This window comes from Pongo abelii, chromosome 9 (genome assembly GCF_028885655.2).
Source record: "Pongo abelii isolate AG06213 chromosome 9, NHGRI_mPonAbe1-v2.0_pri, whole genome shotgun sequence".
Classification (NCBI taxonomy): domain Eukaryota; kingdom Metazoa; phylum Chordata; class Mammalia; order Primates; family Hominidae; genus Pongo; species Pongo abelii.
In genome coordinates this window covers 31,374,732-31,397,951 of record NC_071994.2, presented here as the reverse complement: position 1 = coordinate 31,397,951, position 23,220 = coordinate 31,374,732, and the positions used below count along the sequence as shown (strand labels likewise).

The following is a 23,220-nucleotide window of genomic DNA, read 5'->3' as shown; positions in this document are numbered from 1 at the left end:
AGCTAGACTGATCCCTACCAGGGTCACAATCACTATGGCACCAGGTGCAAAGACCTTCCAGATGGCACAGAAGAGGTAACAGGACAGACTCTGTAATTTCCCCCAAAAGAGTCTAACGTGGTTGTGAGAACTAAATAAAAAGAGCTATGTTGTTATGCCTTGGAGAATAGGGAGAAGCGTTACAGGTTTTTAAAAAAAGTCAAATGCAATATGGATTTAAAGGGACTTTATAGACATTATGATTTTGATACCAATCACTCTGAGCTGCTTGGATTGTCTCAGAATCTCCATTTTCTGCCCTCCCTTTTATTTAGAGGTTTAATGACCTTAGATAATATTAAGGAAAGGCACCTTGAGCTTGCCCGTCTGTAGCCACCAGCACTCCAGACCCGGCGTGGCAATCTGCCCAATCCCCACAGGGTGAGTTCCCACGAACTGATAACCTAGTATGTGCCGGCATTTTGCAAACTGCCTTCAGAACAGGCACTTCAGGCTGCCTAACGAGTGGGTGCCTACTCCCTCTTCTTGCAGGATTGGGTGCAGGGATTCCCGCTCCCAGGGGCCTCCAGAAACAGGCTCTGCCTCTCAGCTCCAGGGGCCGACCTGATTGGTGTAAGGGAAGTCCCGCCCTCTTGGTCATGAGTGGTTCAGAAATGAGCAAGTGACTTGCAGGGGCTTCTGGGAAGTTTCCTCATGCCTACAAAAGCCTGCCAGAAGGTACCACCTCTCTCTTTTACCCAGATTGTGCCTACATTTGTTCCTGTGATTTGAGGAGGAAGCTAACCTGGGGCTTCGGAGCAGAAGGTGAGGCAGCTTGAGAGAGACTCACTGAGAGGTGACAGCGTGCTGGCAGTCCTCACAGCCCTCGCTCGCTCTCGGCGCCTCCTCTGCCTGGGCTACCATTTTGGTGGCACTTGAGGAGCCCTTCAGCCCACCGCTGCACTGTGGGAGCCCCTTTCTGGGCTGGCCAAGGCCAGAGCCCACTCCCTCAGCTTGCAGGGAGGTGTGGAGGGAAAGGCGCCAGCGGGAACCGGGGTTGCGTGCGGCGCTTGCAGGCCATCTGGAGTTTCAGGTGGGCGTGAGCTTGACGGGCCCCGCACCCGGAGCAGCCGGCCAGCCCTGCTGGCCCCGGGCAATGAGGGACTTAGCAACCGGGCCAGCGGCTGCGGAGGGGGTACTGGATCCCCCAGCAGTGCCAGCCCACCGGCGCTCTGCTCAATTTCTCGCGGGGCCTTAGCTGCCTTCCCGCGGGGCAGGCCTCGGGACTGCAGCCCGCCATGCCTGAGCCTTCCCCCACCTCCGTGGATTCCTGTGCAGCCCGAGCCTCCCCGACGAGTGCCGCCCCCTGCTCCACGGCGCCCAGTCCCATCGACCACCCAAGGGCTGAGGAGTGCGAGCGCATGGTGCGGGACTGGCAGGCAGCTCCACCTGCAGCCCCCGCGCGGGATCCACTGGGTGAAGCCAGCTGGGCTCCAAAGTCTGGTGGGGCCTTGAAGAACCTTTATGTCTAGCTCAGGGATTGTAAACACACCAATTGGCACTCTGTATCTAGCTCAAGGTTTGTAAACACACCAGTCAGCACTCTGTGTCTAGCTCAGGGTTTGTGAGTGCACCAGTCGACACACTGTATCTAGCTGCTCTGGTGGGGCCTTGGAGAACCTTTATGTCTAGCTCAGGGATTGTAAACACACCAATCAGCACTCTGTATCTAGCTCAAGGATTGTAAACACACCAATCCAGCACCCTGTGTTTAGCTCAAGGTTTGTGAATGCACCAATCGACACTCTGTATCTAGCTGCTCTGGTGGGGCCTTGGGGAACCTGTGTGTTGAAACTCTGTATCTGACTAATCTGGTGGGGAAGTAGAGAACCTTTGTATCTAGCTCAGGGATTGTAAATGCACCAATCAGCGCCCTGTCAAAACAGGCCACTGGGCTGTACCAATCAGCAGGATGTGGGTGGGGCCAGATAAGAGAATAAAAGCAGGCAGCCCAAGCCAGCACTGGCAACCCACTGGGGTCCCCGTTCCACACTGTGGAAGCTTTGTTCTTTCGCTCTTTGCAATAAATCTTGCTACTGCTCACTCTTTAGGTCCACACTGCTTTTATGAGCTGTAACACTCACCACGAAGATCTGCAGCTTCACTCCTGAAGCCAACGAGACCACGAGCCCACCAGGAGGAACGAACAACTCCAGACGCGCTGCCTTAAGAGCTGTAACACTCACCGCGAAGGTCTGCAGCTTCACTCCTGAGCCAGCGAGACCACGAACCCACCAGAAGGAAGACACTCCGAACACATCCGAACATCAGAAGGAACAAACTCCAGATGCGCCACCTTAAGAGCTGTAACACTCACCGCGAGGGTCCGCGGCTTCATTCTTGAAGTCAGTGAGACCAAGAACCCACCAATTCCGGACACATCACTATGACTTGTGCCCAAAGCTCTAAGACCCTGTGGTCCTCACAGCACCCCCAACAAGGGAAGCCTTGTTAAGGCCCTTTTGCAGATGAAGAAACTGAGGCCGAGGGAGGTACAGAGTAAATAACCAAACTGGAGTTCAATCAAACCCAGGGATATCTGCCTCCAAAACCTGGGCTCCCTTTCAGCTCACTGATCTGTCCACTTGTCCAGAGTGGGGAAAGTTAGAGCAGGACCCCTTTGATCTGGTGAAACCAGTGGACTCCTCCACCCCAGGCATACCTTCTGCTTCCCTCCACCTCACCTTTCTTAAGGCAATTCTCTCTGCTCAGAATGCCCTTTACTGTCCACTCCAACCCCTGACATCCTTTCCAGCCTCCACAACCCACCTCTGAGTTGCATTCCACTTCTGTCCACAAAATGCATTCGATCTGCAGCCTATGCCAGGCTTTCAGCTGAACTTCCGACCTCATCATGTTGTGCCCTAGGTTTGGCAATTCCCAAGTTCGTGTCATTCCTGGGGGTTTTAATTTATCCACATTTAACTATTGTTATTGACCATTAGGTCTTCTTGGGACCTATTTCTGGCTTGTACATCTGCATATCTTAAGGAATCAGGTCTGACACCAGGAGCGTTTTCCCTACCAGGAACTACATTCTGTATTCCTTTGTTCCCCCTATTCTCTGTAAGCCAAACTAGGCTCTTCCCAGTCCCAAGTATAGTGGGTTTACAAACTAGATCTTTTCTCAGGCCATTTTTTTCTGTCTGGAATGCTCAGCCGTTCTTCATGTCCACCCAGAATTATGTTCATTTTTGTGTGTGTCTTATCTCCTTTAATGACCTGGGGACTTCATGAGGGAAAGACCTTAGTCAATCTCATCCTGATATCCTCACAGCACCTAACACAGTGCCTGGCCCATAGGAGACATTCCATAGATGTTTGTGGAATGACAAATGAGTGAATGAATGAGTTTTCCCCTGATATGAGAAGACTGCATATCTCAGGACCAAGGATATAACTCTTTCGTGGAACAGGATCTCCCAACGAGGTAGTATTTTACAGTTGGTGGGATCTCACACTATTTTAAACTATTTAAATGACTATCAGTCTCTCATATATTTTAAATAAGGCTTTAATTTTGGTTCATGTCGATAGGCAATGTTGCAAAGCCGAGCATTTTACAATCAGTAACACTGATAAATGTGTGGCAGCTCCATTCACCCCCATTGCACACACACAAAGTCTCAGACAAGGCTCAGGCAGCCTCCCCCTTCCTGTATCTTCTGGCCTAATTATAGCCACAGACTGGGTTGCAGGTGGAGGGTTCTGGTAGATAATTGAAATCCACAGCCACCTGCTTTGCACTTGACAGCTTTGACCTTCTCTTCTGATCAGGTTAATAAGTCAGAAATATAAGACACTGAAATTTGGCCTCCTCTCCTTGCCTTAACCCCAGACAGCCAATAGTGCAAAGTCAAGTACTATATACTTATACTCTTAAAAGACACAGAAAGATGGAACAAAGCTCCCACCCACCCACCTCCACCCCTCTCAGCTCCTGAGTTATAATGATACTAATAATAATAATTCAAAATGATCCATATTTTAAGAAAATTCGCCTGGGAAGACTGTTGCCTCATGGTTAAAAGCACAGGCACTGGAAGCAAGCAGACCTGAGGTCAAGTGCAGATTCTGTGACTTTCAACTGGGGGCACTTGAGGAGGTTCCTGAGCCTCTCAAAGCCCTGATTTCCTCATCTGTAAAAACCTACCTCACAAGAGTTTGGACCAAAGTTGTAAATGTAAAGATGCTCCATAAACAGTAGCTCTTAGTGTCTACACAGACTCCGGCCCTCTTCCTACTGGAATATCATTTTGCAAACAGGACCGGTGTGGAGACCACCCTCTCTACTCTCGCCTGCCCCACCCTAAGGCAGAGAGAGAAACAACACAGAGAATTTATCCCTACCTTTGGCTCTTTCTCTTTCCCCCTCCAGGGGCCCACTGCCTGTCGCATTGCACACACTGTCAGTGGCTCTCATGGTCCTCACTCAGGGCACTCTAGAGGATCTTCTTAGCATGTAGGCTTTGGAGACAGATTGCAGGATTTTGAATTCCAGCTCCATCTAGGACATCCATTTACCCCAGCTTGCCCTGAACTTCCTAGTTTTAGCACCAAAAGCCCTTGGTCCTGGGCAGAGCAGGACATTTGGGTCTTCTAGCTCCATGCTGTCATAGGCTATAAATCCTGGCTAATTTGACCTCTTAATACCTTGGTGATTTGAGCAACTCTAAAATCATCCTTGGTCATTGGAATGGAAGAAGCAAGCGCTTGGGCCATCCTGTCCCAGAGACTTGGCCAACATTCAGATTCTACCCTAACCCACTGTGCACCAAAGGGCCTGTCCCCAGGACCCCTAAGCCCCCGCTCTCAGCCTGGCCTGCCCTTGAGAAGCTATCAGCTGCCTAGTCTCAGGGTCATCTTTTCCCTTCAGGTGGGAGGGAACCTTGTCATGACCACAACTAAGGCAAGCACTCAGCTGGCACCCTCACCTGTGTTTGAGTCGCCATTAAATCTTGACTCTCCCCAAGCCAGAATGAACCCAAGGACAAAGGAAGCCAGTGGGGTTGAAGGAAATGAGAAATGTTCTCCCTGAGGGACCAAGTATAGGCTGCAGGTGAGGGGAAGGTGGACAGAAATGGGGCAGCTGCTTCTCTTTAATGAGAGCAGGGCCTGTTGTCTTCCCCAGGAGCACATCAACAGCACTAATGAACCTGAAAATCAATCCTTGTTGCTGCTGAGCAGGGGGTTGAGCCAGGTCAGCTGGCAGCTCTGGTGTTACAACTCCACGCCCTACAGGGAGCCTTCCAAACACCTGTCCAGAGTGACACTGACATGAGAGGAGCAGCCACCATGTGCGGTACCCACTGGCTTCTCCCACGGTGGCTTTCTGCTATTATTGCTGAGCACTTTACAGTTTGCTGGGTGTTTGGAATTTTGAAACAATCCTTCAAGATAGACAGTATCAATATTTCCACTTTCCAAATGAAAAAAAAAAAATCTAGGCCCAGGAAGTCAAAGGGATTTTTCTTCCTTTGACTAATGGAAGAAATGTCTCTCAGCTGGTGTAAGGGTAGTGATTGAGGCCGAGCACAGTGGCTCATGCCTGGAATCCCAGCACTTTGGGAGGCTGAGGCGGGTGGATCACTTGAGGTCAGGAGTTCGAGACCAGCCTGGCCAACATGGCAAAACCTAGTCTCTACTAAAAATACAAAAATTAGCCAGGCATGGTGGCGCATGCCTATAATCCCAGCTACTCAGGAGGCTGTGGCAGGAGAATCGCTTGAACCCCGGAGGCAGAGGCTGCAGTGAGCCAAGATCATACCACTGCACTCCAGCCTGGGCAATAGAGTGAGACTCTGTCTCAAATAATAATAATAATAAATAAAGGTAGTGATTAAGAGTAATCTTCCATCTTGGAGTCCTGTCAGAAAAATGATTCTGAGCAAATACCTCCAATGTATATGCATAATTTATTTATAAATTATAGCCATGACTATTGTATTGACTTATATTAATATATTAATTATATTGTGAAACATGCAAATGAATATTAATTAGGAATGAGACCATACATATAAATAGAAGGTCCAATACTTGCTTCTTCTGCCCTAACAGACATCTTGGATGAAGTGGGCACTTTGGAGACACAAGCCCAAACGCCTACCGGAGCCAAGCAGGCAACATATGTAAGCGAACTGGGCTGAGCATAAAAGAACCAAAAGTCCAGGCAGGATAAGAAGTGGCAACTGATTCTCAGCCTCAGAACTGGAGACAATAAAGAGTAGCAGGGACTGTAGCAGAAATGAGAACAAATACCCCACCCAAGGGGAGCTGCTGTTATTCAGTTTCAGCCAATTATTGCCATATAAGAAAGTAGGTCCAGGGTTTCTGACTTTCCAGTTTTTTCAATAAAAGTCAGATATCTATATTTTTTGGTGAAATTGTACAATTTTTATGATGTTGACCACTGATTTTACTTTTTTCAACAAAATTCCTGAGGTCCAAGTGGGTCAAAATCGGCTTGCAGGCTTCCAAAGGACAATCATTAGAGTAAAGGAAAGAGCTTTGCCTTTGTAGCTAGACAGTCTTGATTTTAAATCCTATTTCTACCTTTAACAAGTATTTTAACCTCTCTATGTTTCAGTTTTCAGGCCAATAAAATGGAAAGAATAGGCTTTAGGAGGGTTAGTGATGATGTACATGAAGCATTTAACACAGTTTCTGGCACATAGCGGAGGTTCAATAAATAATACCTATTGTTAGTGGGGCCCACCCACAACTCAGCCCTGCTGACTGCTGACCCAGTTCTCTTTCCATTATGAAGAGGCTTAAACAGACAATCCACATACCTGTCACTCAACTTCCAATCCTGCACTTTGCAGAATTCATTCTGCTACAGAAAGGCAGGTCTTTCCCACCCTGGTCTTATCACTCCCAAGAAGAATCCAGAAGCCAAAGAAATGAGCAGGCTGTCACCCTAGGAGGCTGGTATGGCAGGTGGCATGGAACAAGCAGTGGGAGTCAGACAATCTGAGCTCTAGTCCAGGCTTTGCCACTAACGAGCCATGTGAGCTTGGACAAGTGACTGAACTACTCTGGGTCTCTGTTTGCTGTTAAAAGTAAGCACAGTAATAGCCACCTAAAAGAGTAATCATGAGAAAGTCAAATTATACATTGTGCCGGATTTCCTCCATCTACCTCCCCACACCTGCCACTCTCCTGACTTGTATAGGAAAAAGCACCTGTTTTTCTCCATGCCAACACTGAACACAGAACACTTCTTTGACCAAATATGGGAGGGAGAGGGTTGTCCCACACCAAGTATTAATAATTCTCCACTTCTTGATGGACACCAGCTGGGTGTCCTATAATTTAACTCAATTATGACACTATCTAGCTGGAGATAACATCTAAATCCTACAAGTTAAGGGCTCGGTCCCATGAGATTGCCCCATTTCAAACACCTATTGCAAGTTTAGGTTGTCACCCATGCTTCTAGACTGATTGACTAAAAATCAGAGGTTCACATGACCTCCTCAGGTTCAACCATTTGGGCTAGAACAACTCACAGAACTTAGGAAAATAGTTCACTTATTCGATTACTAACTTATTATAAAAGGATAAAACTCAGGAACAAATGGGAGACATGCATAGAGCAATGTATGGGGAGTGGGAGGAGCTTCCATGCTATCTTCCAGGCGCCACCCTTCCAGAACCTCCATGTTTATGCCATCCTGGGAGCTCTCCAAACTTCATCCTTTTGGGTTTTTATGGAGGCTTCATTACATAGACATGATTGATTAAATCATTGGCCATTGGTGATCAAGTCAGTCTTCAGTCCCTCTGTCCTCCCAGAGGACATTGGGGTGGGGTTGGGGGAAGGCTTGAAATTCCAAAAGTCACCTCATTTACATAAACTCAGGTGTGGTTGAAAGGGGCTTATTATGAATAACACAAGACACTCCATTCACCTTTACTACTACTATCACTTAGGAGATTCCAAGAGTTTTAGGAGCTCTGTGCTTGAGAATGAGGACAAAGACCAAATATATATATTTCTTATTACAAGTCACAATATCACACCACTCTTCTCCCCCTAGCTTTGTGCCCTGGAGTTTGATCTCAATGGGCTGCATCAATGGGACTCCTCCCCTCTGGTTTCCAGTAGGGTTCAGCACTGAGATGCATCAACAGGTGACCAGTGGATGGAAAGAAAGGGAGATGGCAGAATTTATTCCCCCAGCTTGTGGCAGTGGCCAGAGGCTATGCTCCTCTCAATCTTCTATCAAGCAGACCATTCCTACAGCTGCAGTTCTAGATCACCATTCAGCTGTAGCCACAGATCCAGATGCAGCTATCACTATCTTTTTCTTTGGGGATCCACTTCCTCCCCTTACCCTTTCAGCCCAGGGGTGGTAACAGCTCCCCAGTCTGTCTAGCCCCAGGACTTCACCACCCTTTATTGTTTTCCGTTAACCCTGCCACACCTTTGTAATCAGTCTCTTACTAAACTCTCCCCCATTACCCTGATTGTGCCATCTGTTACTGCAGGACCCTGACTATGACACATATAGCATATATATTTTTTTTAACCTTGGAACCTTAGACCTGGAAGCCACTCAAGCATTGTTGTTGGAATTTGAGATCATAAGGCTTTCTGCTTCATCCTCAGGCTGTCAGAGAATCCAGTTACCCAGAACCCTCATCTCCTGAGTCGCCCAGTCCATTAAGGTCCAAACATGTTGATGGGACACATATTCATTCACAAATGTTTGTCATGTACCTGTAAGATACCAGGTCCTGCACTAGCTCCTGAAGATCCAACTGAGATCAAGCTAACAATGTTTGTGTCTTAGTGGAACTTATAGTCCTGTGGGATGATGTAGAAAATGTTCCCAGAGAGACAACCTCTTTGCAGGCCATTAGGAGGCCAGCTGCCTGGCCAGAGTTCCCATGGCCATGAGGACCCAAGGATGCTCCCTCAAGACTGTATGAATTTGTACTTATTGTTTGCAGCCAACCCTGTAGATTGGCTAACCCGACACCCATCCAGAGCTCCTAGCCACCAGTTATGTGGCCATGAGGCACACTTCTGGCTAAGGAGACAAGCATAAATCTTTAGGTTGGGGCTTCTAGCAAAGCCCTTGCTTCCCTTATAAATTAGGACAGACTCTGCTGGTGTCAACCTTCATTCTCTTTTTGCCCTTCCCCTTTATCTGCTTAGAACAAAGTCGTGATGCTTGGAGGTGCAGTGACCGTGAGACAACAAGCCAATACTCTAAGTGTGGCAAAGCAGGAAAAATAAATAGCTTGGGTCATACAGAATCATTGAGCTGCAGTCCTGGACTGCTTAACTCTGAATTTGTATAAAATAAATAAACCCCTTTCTGTTTAAGCCACAGGTAGGTAAGTAGTCTGTTACATACATTCGAGAGAATTTGTATCTGGAGGGAACCTTCGGATTGTCTGTTCCAACTTATTACCATGTATATGACGAAACTAAGGCACAGAGAGGGAAGGAACTTGCTCCAAATCACACAGCCCAGCTAGAGCTTCCATCTCCCAGCCAGCCCTAGTCCTCACTTACAAGCTCCTACAACTCATGCAAGGATTAAGCTCTGGGTGTTTCAGCTATTTGCCTAGTTAACAGGTCCTTTGGAAACACAGCTAATTTCACTCAGTCCTGAGTGGTCCCCTTAAAAAAAAAAAAAAAGAACGCCTAGCTGATGCTCAAGCATAACCCTGTTGAGCCTCTAGTTGGTCTAGTCTGGCTAACCCTGTGCTGGTTGATTTTCAGAGCTGTGAAGAAGCACTTTGTGCCACCCAAAGGCATTTGTGAGAACAAATTGAGAAAAATAGAGGCTCTCTGCCTCTTCTCTGTCTCTTGGCATGGAATTTTTGTGGACTGTGTTTAACCCTATCTCTAAAGCTACCTTTGGCAGTGCCACTCCAAAAGTACTCCTGATTGGAGGCAGAGATCTGGTTCTGTCCCTTACCCCAAGTAGTCCCCTCTCTGCTTCCCCACCTTCATCTACCATCATGCATATGCACACACACACATACACACACACACACACACACGACACATGCTGGAGATTTTGCTGTTAGTGAGTCACTGCTTTGTAATTTCTCTCTTCCTGAGAATGCTGAAAGAGGAGGAAAAGCCATAGAAAAAGAGACTCTAGAATCCCAAAAATAGGCTCATCAGCTTTATCAGAAGCTGCAATGGACTGAATGTTTATGTCTCTCTAAAATTCATATGTTGAAATTCTAACCCCCAGTATCATGGTATTAGGAAGTGGGGCTTTGGGTATGTGATTAGCTCATGAGGGTGGAGCCCTCATGAATGGGATTAGTGCCCTTATAAAAGAGACCCTGGAGGCTGGGCAAGATGGCTCACCCCTGTAATCCCAGCACTTTGGGAGGCTGAGACGGGCAGATCAGAGGTCAGGACTTCAAGACCAGCCTGACCAACATGGTGAAACCCGTCTCTACTAAAAATACAAAAATTAGCCAGGTGTGGTGTCACATGCCTGTAATCCCAGCTACTCTGGAGGCTGAGGCAGGAGAATCACTTGAACCTGGGAGGCGGGGGTTGCAGTGAGCCAAGGTCGAGCCAAGGTCACACCACTGCACTTCAGCCTGGGTGAAAAATCAAGACTCCACCTCAAACAAACAAACACACAAAAAAGGAGGCCCTGGAGAGCTCCCTTACCTCTTCTGGCAACTATCAATGGACCAGGAGGCAGGCCTTTGCCAGACGTGGAATCTGCCAGTGCCTCCATCTAGGATTTTCCAGCCTCCAGAACTTTGAGAACTAAATTTCTGTTGTTCTTAAGCAACCTAGTCTAGGGTACTTTGTTATAGCAGCCCAAATGGACTAAGACAGGGACCTCCTGCATGCCAAGAGCACCACATGCTGCAACCTGTTTACTTTCCCCCAGGACATTCTGCGTATTCATTGGGAAGCCTGCAGTCATTGCTGTAGGATAAATTCAGAATTCTCAGCAGCTAACAATGCCCACCTGTCAGCTTTTTCCCTAGGTCCATCTCCTGCACTGCAGTCTGATGTGGGCTGCCGAGGGGAAGCTGGAACCCACCATTCTGCACGCTCATGGTTTTGAGCAGGAGTTACCTGATTCTGGAGCTGGAAATGCTCAGCTCGAGAGATGCTGACAAAGAGAAGCTTCTTGCTCTTCTGGCTGTTCTAGAGCCCTGCTCTTGGGATGATGGGACCCATAAGCCCGGTGGCATGGCTTTCTCCAGGGTACCAAACTATCAACACCATCATCACTACCACTACTACAATGAGGACGGTACCTAACGTGTAAATTGATTACAACAATGGCCCCGATTCACCTTCCCTCCCTCATCCACACCATTCCAATGTGTCTTTGCAGTTCTTCTCTTCCAATACTTGACAGTTTCCCCATACTTTGAATCTGAACTAACTTGTGACTTGCTTTGGCCGTTTGAACGCATCAGAAGTGACATGGGGCCAGTTCTAAGCTTAGGCCTCAAGAGGCCACACTCTCCATTGGGACCCTGCCACCAACATGTGAGTAAACCCAGGTTAGCCTGTTGTATGAGGAGCAACACATGACCCATTTACCCCCTTGTTCCAGCTGACAGCCTACCAATCTCCAAACATGTGAGTGAGGCCATCCTAGACTAGCAAGCTCCCAGCCAACCTGCCCACTGACGACTGACACAAAATCAGCCAAGCCTGGCCAGATCAGCAGAGCTTCCAAGCTGACATGTAGACTCATGAGCAATAACAATACATGATTCTTAAGCCAGTGAGTTGGGGGGTGGGGGGGCGTTGGCTGTTACATAGTCATTTTTTGACTGTTTACTATACGCCAAGCTCTGTGCCAAGAGCTTTTCACAGAGTGCTTCATTAAATTCATACAACAGCTCCACAAAGTAGAAATTATCATCTTCATTCTCTAGAGGAAGAAACTGAGATTTAAAAAAATTAAATAACTTGCCCTCAGTCACACAGTAAGAAGTGGATCTAGATTTCAAGCCAAGCATTCTGACTCTACAACCATATTAGAATCTTTCTTCCGGTAGGTTTTTTTTTTTTTTTTTTCCCACAGAGCTGTTTGGCTCCAAAATGTTAGGACTTTTTCTTTTTAGATTCCCGTCATAGTACCTGCAGCAGGGGTCCCCAACCCCCTGGCCATGGACCAGTAACAGGCAGGAGGTGAGTGGCGAGCAAGCATTGCCTCCTGAGCTCACCTCCTGTTAGATCAGCGGTGGCATTAGATTCTTATAGGAGTGTGAACCCTATTGTGAATTGTGCATGCGAGGGATCTAGATTGTGTGCTCCTTATGAGAATCTAAATAATGCCTAATGATCTAAGGTGGAACAGTTTCATCCTGGAGCCATCCCCCCACACCACCCCATCAGTGGAAAAATTGTCTTCCATGAAACCGGTCCCTGGTGCCAAAAAGGTTGGGGACTGCTGACCTACAGTCTCTTTGGGGTCAGGGCATGAGTGATTTTGGCCCATGCCTGCGTGCACATTCTGAATAAGGCTGACTGTCATATCAGCTCTAATTTCTGTCTTTCCTACATGTAATCCATCAGCAAATCCTGTCGGCTCTACCTTCGAAATCCATCTGAACTCTTGTCACTTCTCATCATGTGTGTCACTACCAGTCTAGTCCAACCCACCATCCCCTTTGACCCGGTTGATTGAAGCAGGCTTCTAACTGGTCTCCCTGACTCTATTCTTCCCCACTACAATCTTCTTCTTAGATCAGTTATAGTGATCATTTAAAAATTAAAGTTAGATTATGGCAATCTACTGTGCAATTGTAGATTGCCATAATCTGACTTTAATTTTAATTTGAACCCTTTAATGATTTCCCAGAACACTTAGAATCTCCAATCACTACCACATCCTCCAAGGTTTCATGATCTGGGCCCTGGCCATTTCTACAATTTTATCTCCCTCCACCTTCCTCCTGCTCACTGCTGTCTGGTCATGCTGGTCTCATGTCTCCTCATATCCAAAGCATGCTCCTGCCTTTGCATTTCCTCTACCTAGAATGTTCCTCTCCCCTCAAATATCTACAAAGTCTTACTCTTACACTGTCAACCCAAATATTACCTCCATAGTGCTCTATCTCCTTACCATGCTTTATTTGTATTTGGAACACCTACTACCTACCATTATGTCATATTTTCTTATTGTTTAGTTTCCTTTTTTTTTTTTTTTTTTTGGAGACAGAGTCTTGCTCTGTCACCCAGGCTGGAGTGCAGTGGCACCATCTCTGCTCACTACAGCCTCTGCCTCCTGGGTTCAATGCCTCCTGGGTTCAAGTGATTCTCATGCCTCAGCCTCCTGAGTAGCTGGGACCACAGGCTTCCACCACCATGCCTGGCTAATTTTGTACTTTTAGTAGGGACAGGGTTTCACCATGTTGGCCAGGCTGGTCTCAACTCCTGAGCTCAGGCAGCCTCTCCCAAGTTGTCATCAACTGATCCCAAGTGCAAGAACCCAGAAACTTGCAAGGGTTCCTGCACATGTATCCTCTGTCTTATCTTCAACTGACAGTTCCAAGCAAGGATGCACCTCAGGACTTTAACAATGAAATAAGAAATAAGCTAGTACGCAAATAGATCCTTTTATTGTGGGTAAAGAAATTCAGATCATTTGAGTACGGAAAAATGGCCCACTGCTATCCTGAGTTGACCCACCTCTTTGGCCCTAGTGGCAGTTTCTGGAATTGCAGGCAAGGAAGAGGTAGTGGAAGGTAAAGGGAAACATTTTGTTTATTCAACAATTATTTTGGCCGGGTGCAGTGGCTCATGCCTGTAATCCCAGCACTTTGGGAAGCCGAGGTGGACGGATCACCTGAGGTCAGGAGTTCAAGACCAGCCTGGCCATAGTAAAACCTTGTCTCTACTAAAAATACAAAAATTAGCCAGGCGTGGTGGCGGGCACCTGTAATCCCAGCTACTCAGGAGGCTGAGGCAGGAGAATCAGTTGAAGCCGGGAGGCAGAGGTTGCAGTGAGCCGAGATCATGCCACTGCACTCCAGCCTGGGTGACAAAGCAAGACTCCGTCCAAAAAAACAAAACAAAACAAAAACCAAGCAGTTATTTCACTAGACTCAAGACGTGGCTGCCTCCCCTTTGGGAAGTCAAACCCTAGTCTCTAGCAAAATAGGATCTAGCAGTACCACTGTCCAGGGGTATTGCTGATACCTTCTCTGTTCTGGTCTGTAGAGCATTTGGCGGGGAGTGTCTATTTGAATCCTCACAACAGACATGCTAGAGAGATGTCTATCCCGTTATTAACAAGGAAACCAGGATGTTTCCTAGAGCTAAAAAGGGAAAGAATTGGAACGTAGATCAGGCTGATTCTAAACCCTGTGATCTTCCTCATACTGACCAAAGGGGATAAACTTTGCAAATTCAACTCATTGCATACCACATCGAACTTCCAAAGTCTCTGAAATTTGAACTTTCGTGCCAGTTATAGTCTCATTAATTCAACTGCCTTCATTGATTGCCTCCTGCATGCCAGGAACTGTGCTTTGTCCAGTGGCTTCCAGAGAATGGCAAGTGAACAATGATAATGACATAATTTATGTGGCAAAAATGCAACTCCTAAGGAGTGCCTCTCTCAAATTGAGTTACTTTTTCACTATTGAATAAATTGTAATTTGAAAGGCTAGTAAAAGTGCCCTCTTTTGGTGAGCCAAGCCAATCAATACGTGCCATTTTCAATGCTTCATTCTGCTTTTCTCCTATTCAGGCAGACTGGTGGAAAAGCAAGCATTTGAAGGCTGAGATTACTGAGTTAGGTTTCTTAATAGAATGAGGTTTTTTGTTTGTTTTTTGTTTTTTATTTTTTGTTTTTGAGTGATTTGTTTCTGAAGAATAGACAGCCTAGGGCAGCAGGCTAAGTGGACTGCTTTCCTGGACCCCCAACCCCCCCCGGCCCAACACCAGCCTTGCCTGTCCACTGGTCATGGAGGCAGGGTGAGGGGGATAGGGAATAGCCTCTGCCAAAATCTTCTGGGAGATGCAGATACTCTGATGGCCCCAGGGGCCCATCCCTGACAGCGTCATCAATATTGATCAACCACAAAGCAGATTCTAGAACAGTAGATACTTGTTACAGAATGCACACATTCACATACAAAACCTAGGAACTTTGGCTCTAAAATCTTAGAAGGGGTTATTTCTGCCTTGCAGGATTATGAGTGGGTATTTTTTTTCTTGTTGTATCTCTGCAATGCCTCGTTTTTCTCTATAGATCTGTATCACCTATAATCAACAGGTGCCATTGGGCTGCTCCACCCCACTTTCACTCTCCACACTCCCTCCACCCTTCCTAGCCCCTCCTATTCTCTTTTCAGAGTGTTGTTGTTTTTTTTAATTCTCTCTCCCCACTTTACAGAGATAAGGAAAATCCTCTCTCTGCCCTCTCCGCCCTCCTACTTCCACCCTCTTCACAGCCTAAGAATGCAGAGGGTCCAGGAATCTAAAAGCAATTTCTCCTGTCCTCAGCAGGTATGCCTGTCAATCAGCTTCCCCCAGCTGTTTCCCTTAGAAAGGAACTGCCCATGGGCCCAAGCGAGGAGGATGGCAGGAGTAAGGATGGCCACAAATCTGTCCAGCACAATTTCTTTTTCCTGAGCTCCAGGAAGGGCCAGGCTAAATCCAGTGACCTGGGCCACAGATCCATAGTGTAACCTTCGAGGCACAGAGATGCGTGGGGACTTGCCACTTCCCTCGTTTGTCAAGCGGAAAGAATAATGCCTTCTGCATCACAGGTGTGTAAGGAGGGTCAGAGGAAATTATGACTACAAACGTGTTCCAAAGGTTGAGAGCCCTGCAAAATCAATCACCAAGCCCCAGAAAGCCTTTCTTCTTAATTTCTTTCCCATCTGTCTTCTCTTCTCCACTCCCCTAAATCTCCCTCTTCATGGCCTTCACACCCCTCCCCTGCTCTTGGGGCCTCCCTGTCTTCCCTCTTTCCTTGTCTCAGTCCCAGCTCCATACTCAGGCCCAGTCATCTCTGTAAAACCCACTACTCAGCAAGGCACATCCCTCTATAAAACCTCCAGTAACAATCCTTTACCAAGACAAAAAGCAGAACTCCCGGCTGGGTGGGGACGGGCAGAATTATAAGTATGGCCCCATGACACTCATCCATGTATATATAACATGCTTCCTTTTGAGTGTGGGTGGAACCTATTAATAGGTTGAGCTGTCACGTCCATAATTATGTTATACAGCAAAGGGGAGATTATCTAGGTGGGCCTAATTTAATCAAACAAGCCCTTTAAAAGTATAGAGTGTTCTTCAGCTGGTGGCAGAAGAGGAATTCAGAAATTAGAAGCATGAGAAACATTCAACAACAGCCAGCCAGGAAACAAGAATCTGCAAACCACAAGAAGCTGAATTGGGCCAGCAACCGGGATGAGCGTGAAAGCCGATTTTCTCCCCCAGAGCCTACAGATAAGAGCCCAGTCTGGCAACACCTTGATTTTGGCCTGTGAGACCCTAAAGAGACATCCAAATGCTCCTGCCTGGACTTCTGACTTACAGAACTATGACATAATACATGGGTGTCATTTTAAGTTTCTAAATTTGTGGCAATAGAAAATGAATACACCTGATATTTCAAAGCCTGAAGAATTCTTATTCAGCCTACTTCTCCAATCCCACTCTCAAACATAAGCTCTGGAGTGACTTTGGGGTTCACATCTGGCCTCTACCACTTGCTGGCAAGTTATGTGGCATCTGTGTTTTTCCATTACTTCATCTATATATTTAGGATAATTCTAGAACCTTCCTCATGAGATCGTTCAGAGGATTAAATGAGATAATGCAGGAAAGCCCTCAGTGTAGTATCCAGCATAAAATAAATGCTGGATAAATTATTTTTTCTTTGTAGTATTATATTCTCTGCAGATGTTCCCGTTAAGTCAAACGGGTTTATTTATTAACTCAGGAAAATGCACTCTTGTGCTTGGCTCACTTCATGGCCACTGCCAGCCATGCCTTCTGCCTGCTACTGTGCCTCTCAAATGCCCATCTGTATTAGTCCATTTTCACATTGCTATAAAGATGCTACCTGAGACTGGGTAATTTATAAAGAAAGAGGTTTAGGCCGGGTGCAGTGGCTCACGCTTGTAATCCCAGCACTTTGGGAGGCCGAGGCGGGTGGATCACCTGAGGTCAGGAGTTTGAGACCAGCCTGGCCATTATGGTGAAACTCCGTGTCTACTGAAAATAAAAAAGTTAGCCAGGCGTGGCGGCACGTGCCTGTAATTCCAGCTACTCAGGAGGCTGAGGCAGGAAATCACTTGAACCCAGGAGGCAGAGATTGCGGTGAGCCAAGATCATGCCATTGCATTCCAGCCTGGGTGACAGAGTAAGACTCCGTCTCAAAAAAAAGAGAAAGGTTTAATTGACTCACAGCTCCATATGCATGAGGCGGCCTAGGAAACTTAAAATCATGGTGGAAAGCGAAGGGGAAGCAAGACATGTCTTACATGGTGGCAGAAGAAGTAGGGGAGGGGAATTGCCAAACACTTTTTTTTTTTTTTTTTTTTTTTTTTGCCAAACACTTTTAAACCATCAGATCGTGTGAGAACTCACTGTCATGAGAACAGCATGGGGGAAACCACCCCATGATTCAATCACCTCCCACCAGGTCCCTTCCTCAACACGTAGGGATTACAATTCAAGATGAGACAGGGGTGGGGACACAGAGCTAAACCATATCAATATCCTTTCAGGCCTTGCTCAGATTCCTCCCTACTTCATGAAACCCTCCCTGGCCTCTCCAGCTCATGGTGGTCTAGTCCTTATACTAACTTCTACAGTACCAGAGAATGATGTAAATACTGAGACTGTCTCATACCTAATCATGTAAAATTATGCTTTTTATTACAAAAGAAATGCCTGTTAGAGATAATTGGGAAAATCCATAAAAGTTCAAGGCAGGAAATGAGTTGCTATTTCCACCATTGTTAATATTTTGGTATATTTCCTTCCAGTCTTCTTGGTTTTGTTATTTGTGTAAATGTAAATATGTATGTAAACAGTTGCCTTTCTGAGCATAAATCTTTCTGCCCAAGGCATTCACCTGTCTGGGAAGAGATTAGGATTTGTTCACAGAAAGAATTCAAAGAGAAAGAACAACATGATATTCAGCTGTAGTCATGCAAAATAGGATTATACAGGAAACCAAGGCATTAAGAATTGTTTTAGCTGAGGTTCCTATACTAGTTTCTTATTGCCACCAAAATGAATTACCATAAACATAGTGACTTAAAACAACACAAATTTATCCTCTTATTGTTCTGGAGGTCAGAAGTCTAAAATGAGCCTTATGGGGCTCAAGGTATTTTTAAGATTTCCTTCAGGAGACCCCAGGAGAGACTATTCCTTTCCTCTTCCAACTTCTAGAAGCTGCCCACATTCCTTGGCTCACGGGTGCACCACTCCAATCTCTGCCTCCATCATCACATCGTCTTCTAGCTTTGACCTTCTGTTTCCCTCTCATAGTGACTTGTGATTACGTTACTTGTAATTATAGCCACCTCCCCGCCCCCATGTCAAGATCATCATGGTTCCTCACTGCTTAGTGTCACAGAACCAAACTAACTCTGCAAACAGGAAAATTAAGCAGCAATCCAGTGGAGGGGAGAGGAGCTCCTTAAGGGCTGCTGCAAGCAGCCATGGTGTTTGGAGGGCTCCCAAGGACAGGAAGCTGCTAGGAAAGCCATTCTCAGAATTATTATAGAGGTAGCTACCATTTGTTGAGTATCTATGTGCCAGGAACTATATACTAGGCTGTCTTTTAAGACAGTTGATAGGAAAAACAACATTGAAATAGCCACAGAATCTGAGATAAAAATTGCCCATACTCCAGTCACCTCATTAAATCAATATTTTAATTTTTACACACATATACATAGATTTTTCATATTCGTTATATCATAGATATAACTTAGAATGTTAATTTCCACATTTCCACTTTAATTTTTACCATAAATAATATTTCCATTTGGCAAAAATCATAGTTCATCTCTCTCTTTCCAGTGTTTCTCTCCTGCCACACTATAACCAGTATTAACAGCCTGAGAACATCTCTCTACATATTTATCTATGTTCACTGAAAACAATAATAACAGTAAACAAAAGGTCTTAATGCTTGTTATAATACAGACCTGTTTTCACATATTACCTACTGTAGCTCACTTAGTCCTCCAAACAACCTTATGAGAGAAGTACTATTGTTATCTGCCATTTACACGTGAAGAAACTGGGGCCCAACATACACAGAATATTCAAAAATGTAAACAAATCTGTAGAAACAAAAAAGGAATTTTTTTTGTCATTTAAGAGATATAGAGAAAGCCAGCCATGGTGGTACATGCCTACAGTCTCTGCTACTCGGGACACTGAGGCAGGAGGATCTCTTGAGCCCAGGAGTTCAAGGCTGCAGTGCACTATAATCACACCTGTGAATAGCCACCGCACTCCAGCCTGGGCAACATAGTGAGATCCTGTTTCTAAAAATACATAGAGAGAGAGAAAAAGAGGAACACAGCACATAGTTCACAGTGGTAGCTTTTGAAGTACAGTATATCTTGCCATCTCTCCAGGGCAACAGATCCAGCTCTAGCGCATTTTTAAGGAGCAATAAAGAGTGCCCCATTGTATGAATGTACCATCATTTATTGCACCTATTGATAAGCATTTATGTTACTTCCTTTTTTTGCCACTACAAATGATGTTGCAATAAATATCACAGAATATAAATTATTAGGTCCTAGAGCTTTTATTTTGGTAAGGTAGTGTCTATAGACTTTAGTGCTGACTTCGGAAACTTCCATACGAAATGAGAAACACAGCCATAAGCTGAGCCAAAGCGTAAGACTTCCTTGAAATATGTGGGCTCCACCTAGGTCAGAGAGAGAAGATATACCATTTATATGGCCAAAGGAGTGGTAGCCAAAGAAGACACACAGCTAAGGAGTCCTGAGCTGGCACAGGAGGAGGGCAGACAGGGCCCAGCCCCTGTACATAGCCCAATCAATTCCACGATTCCCTTGGACATCTCTGGAGCAGACAGACCTACAGCAAACACGCTGCCCCAGTACCATAGCATCCACCTTCTAGTCTCCATGTGCTCATTCCAAAGGAAGAACGGAGAAACAATGTATAAAATCACTCTTATTACCTTTCTGCTTCCCCTAGGAACTCTTGTTGTGCACAGGGTGTGTGTGGGGGTGGGGAGGGAGGCATTAGACTGTGCCTCAGAAGCTACTTTTATTTTTTAATTTAATTTAATTTTTTTTGAGACGGAGTCTGGCTCTGTTGCCCAGGATGGGGCGCAGTGGCGCAATCTCGGCTCACTGCAACCTCCTCCTCCTGGGTTCAAGCGATTCTCCTACCTTAGCCTCCCGAGTAGCTGGGATTACAGGCGCACACCACCACACCTGGCTAATTTTTGTATTTTTAGTACAGATGAGGGTATCACCATGTTGACCAAGCTGATCTCGAACTCCTGACCTCAGGTGATCTGCCCACCGCAGCCTCCCAAAGTGCTGGGATTACAGGCGTGAGCCACCGCACCTGGCCAAAAGATAGTTGAATCACTGGTTAAGGATAACATCATGGTGGGAAAAAAAATGGAAGAAAATATAAGAGATAAATGAGAAGGAGAGAGGTGACAGGCAGAGATTAGAGAGAAAGAATAGATATTTTTGACCTGCCTAGTGGAAGAGAAAAACATCTAAATAAATATTTATAATAGCTTCATATGTATAAAAAAAGATGTAGATCATGTAGGGAAGCACCTTCAAGTAACAAAAACAAACAAAAAAACTGACCACCCTCCAGTCTAAGGGTTCATTTTTCTTGCATGACAAGAAGTCTAGAGGAGGCTACTGCTGGTTCAGCAGCTCAGCAATATCAGGTCCAGGGTCTCCATGGGGTTGCTGTGTCAAAGGGAAGATGCATTAGTAATTTTGCTAGATATTCCCAAATTCCCCTGCACATAGCATGGGATTGTGCCATTTTGCATTATATGAAATACAGCTTATAAACTAAGGATCAATATTCCCAATGGATAAAGAGCTTCTAAAAATTGAGAATAAAATCAGCAACAACCCTACAGAAAAATGAACAGAATTTATGAACTGTTTGCAGGAGGGAAATGCAAATGATCATTAAATGTATGGGAAGAAACTCAGCTTCCTCAGGATAGGAAAAAGGCAAGTTAATAGTACACAGAAATATCACTTCTCCCCTATCAGACTGGCAAAAATCCAAAGTCTGACTACCTACTCTTGATAAGGCTGTTGGAAAAGAGATTCTCTCATAAGTTGCTGGCAGAAATGCAAAAGAAAAACCATTATGGAGGGAAATTGGGACTGTCTAGCAAAATTACAAACTCATCTAACCTTTGACACAGCAATACCACTTCTAGGAATCTATCTCAAAAATGAACTGGAAAGAATATGAAATGACATATATGCAAGGATATCCACTGCCAATAATTATAATAGTAAAAGAACAGAAACAGTCCAAATGTCTGTCAGTAGGGGACTGGTTGGATCCATTATGGTGCATCCATACAATGCAGTATTATACCGCTATAAAAATGAATAGGATGGATTTCTATATAAACTTATATTTCCAGATATATTGTTAACTAAGAAAGGCAAGGGACAGGAAAGTGTTTCTGGTATGCTCTCTTTTGTTGAAGAAAGGGGGGTAATTAATAAAAATATATATTTTCTTATATTACCAAAAGATAATAATAGAAGGATAAACCAAAAACAGTTAAGATGGAGACCTATAAGGAAAGGAAAGGAACAGAGTAGAGAGACAGAGATGGACCCTAGACTTAACTGTAATGTAGTTTGTTGTATATTTTAACTTTGGAACAGTATCAATGTTTCAAATAAAAACACAAACATAAATAAAGTTAAAAAGGAGGGAGGGTGTCATAGCTCACGTCTGTAATCCCAGCACTTTGGGAGGTCGAGGTGGGAGGATCATTTGAGGCCAGGAGTTTGAGACCAGCCTGGGCAACATAGGGAGACCCCCATCTCCACAAAAATAAAAAAATAAAAAAAGCTACGCATGGTAACACATGCCTGTAGTCCCAACTACTCATGAGGCTGAGGTGGGAGGATCACTTGAGCCCAGGAGGTCAAGCCTGCAGTAAGCCATGATTACATCATTGCACTCAGCGTGGGCAACAAAGCGAGACCCTGTTTCAAAAAATAAAAAAATAAATAAAAGACAAAAAAGAAATTAATAAACATTGGAAAAATGGAAAAAAGTGATAATGATTATGTATTAGGTTGGTGATTTAGCCACATAAAGAAGAATTACTGCAAATGACTCTAAAAACAATAGTATTTTGACAGTATATCCTTAATGGGATATATATCCTAAGGACTAAAAAGAACCATGGAGAAATATTAAATTGCACTCAATGCTTTATAAATCAAGATAGACTCGATAATGTTATTTTATAGTAACAAATAAAGCCAAATCAATGTGCCCTCAACAACAAAGGTTCTTTTCTCCCATGCTACACACATGTTTATTGTATGTTGGCTACAGCCCTGGTCCATGTTGTCTTCCCTCCGTGACTCGGGCTGGGAGAAGAGCACCTGTCTGGAATATTGTGATATTGAGACAGAGAAAAAAGTACTCAGGCTCTTAGACCTTCTTCCTGTAAATGACCAATGTTACTCTTATTCCACTCTCATTTTATTGGCCAAAGAAAGACACACAGCCTGAGTCCAACAGGACAGAGATGTATAATCCCCTACAGAGATTGGCACCAAACATGAGTGAGCAATGATACAGTCTCATACAGAGAGGAAACTATTGGTATTGTCATTATGAAACTATCCTATACATACTGCAAGATCAGCAAATACGTGCTTTTATTAACGTAATTATGAACCAAGATTTTTTAGCACATATGACAAGAGACAAGTAAAAACTGAAATGAATTAAGACTCTGTAATCTAAGGTTTTAATTGGAAATATCGATATGAACTCATAATTTATCTTTCCCCAGCGAGAACTATTTGCCTTTTGCCAGGGTAACCTTGAACAGGGGGAAAGTCCATGAATCCACCCCTTGTTTATTTCTTTGGTTCTCAATTATAACTCTGGCTAGAATGTATAATTGGGATGAATATAATTAACAGATAACAGATCCC

General features: G+C 45.0%; 1 protein-coding gene across 1 annotated transcript in view; it reads left to right on the top strand.

Annotated features, from left to right (window-relative positions):
* Positions 1 to 3,152, top strand: part of TRIM44 (tripartite motif containing 44) — a 162,898-nt gene extending 159,746 nt beyond the window's left edge. Inside the window, exon 5 of the mRNA XM_054523782.2 lies at positions 2,091 to 3,152. Within this exon, the coding sequence (XP_054379757.1) occupies positions 2,091 to 2,109 (19 nt within the window). The 3' untranslated portion in view covers positions 2,110 to 3,152. The remainder of the gene's footprint in view (positions 1 to 2,090) is intronic.
* The last annotated feature ends 20,068 nt before the right edge of the window (positions 3,153 to 23,220 follow it).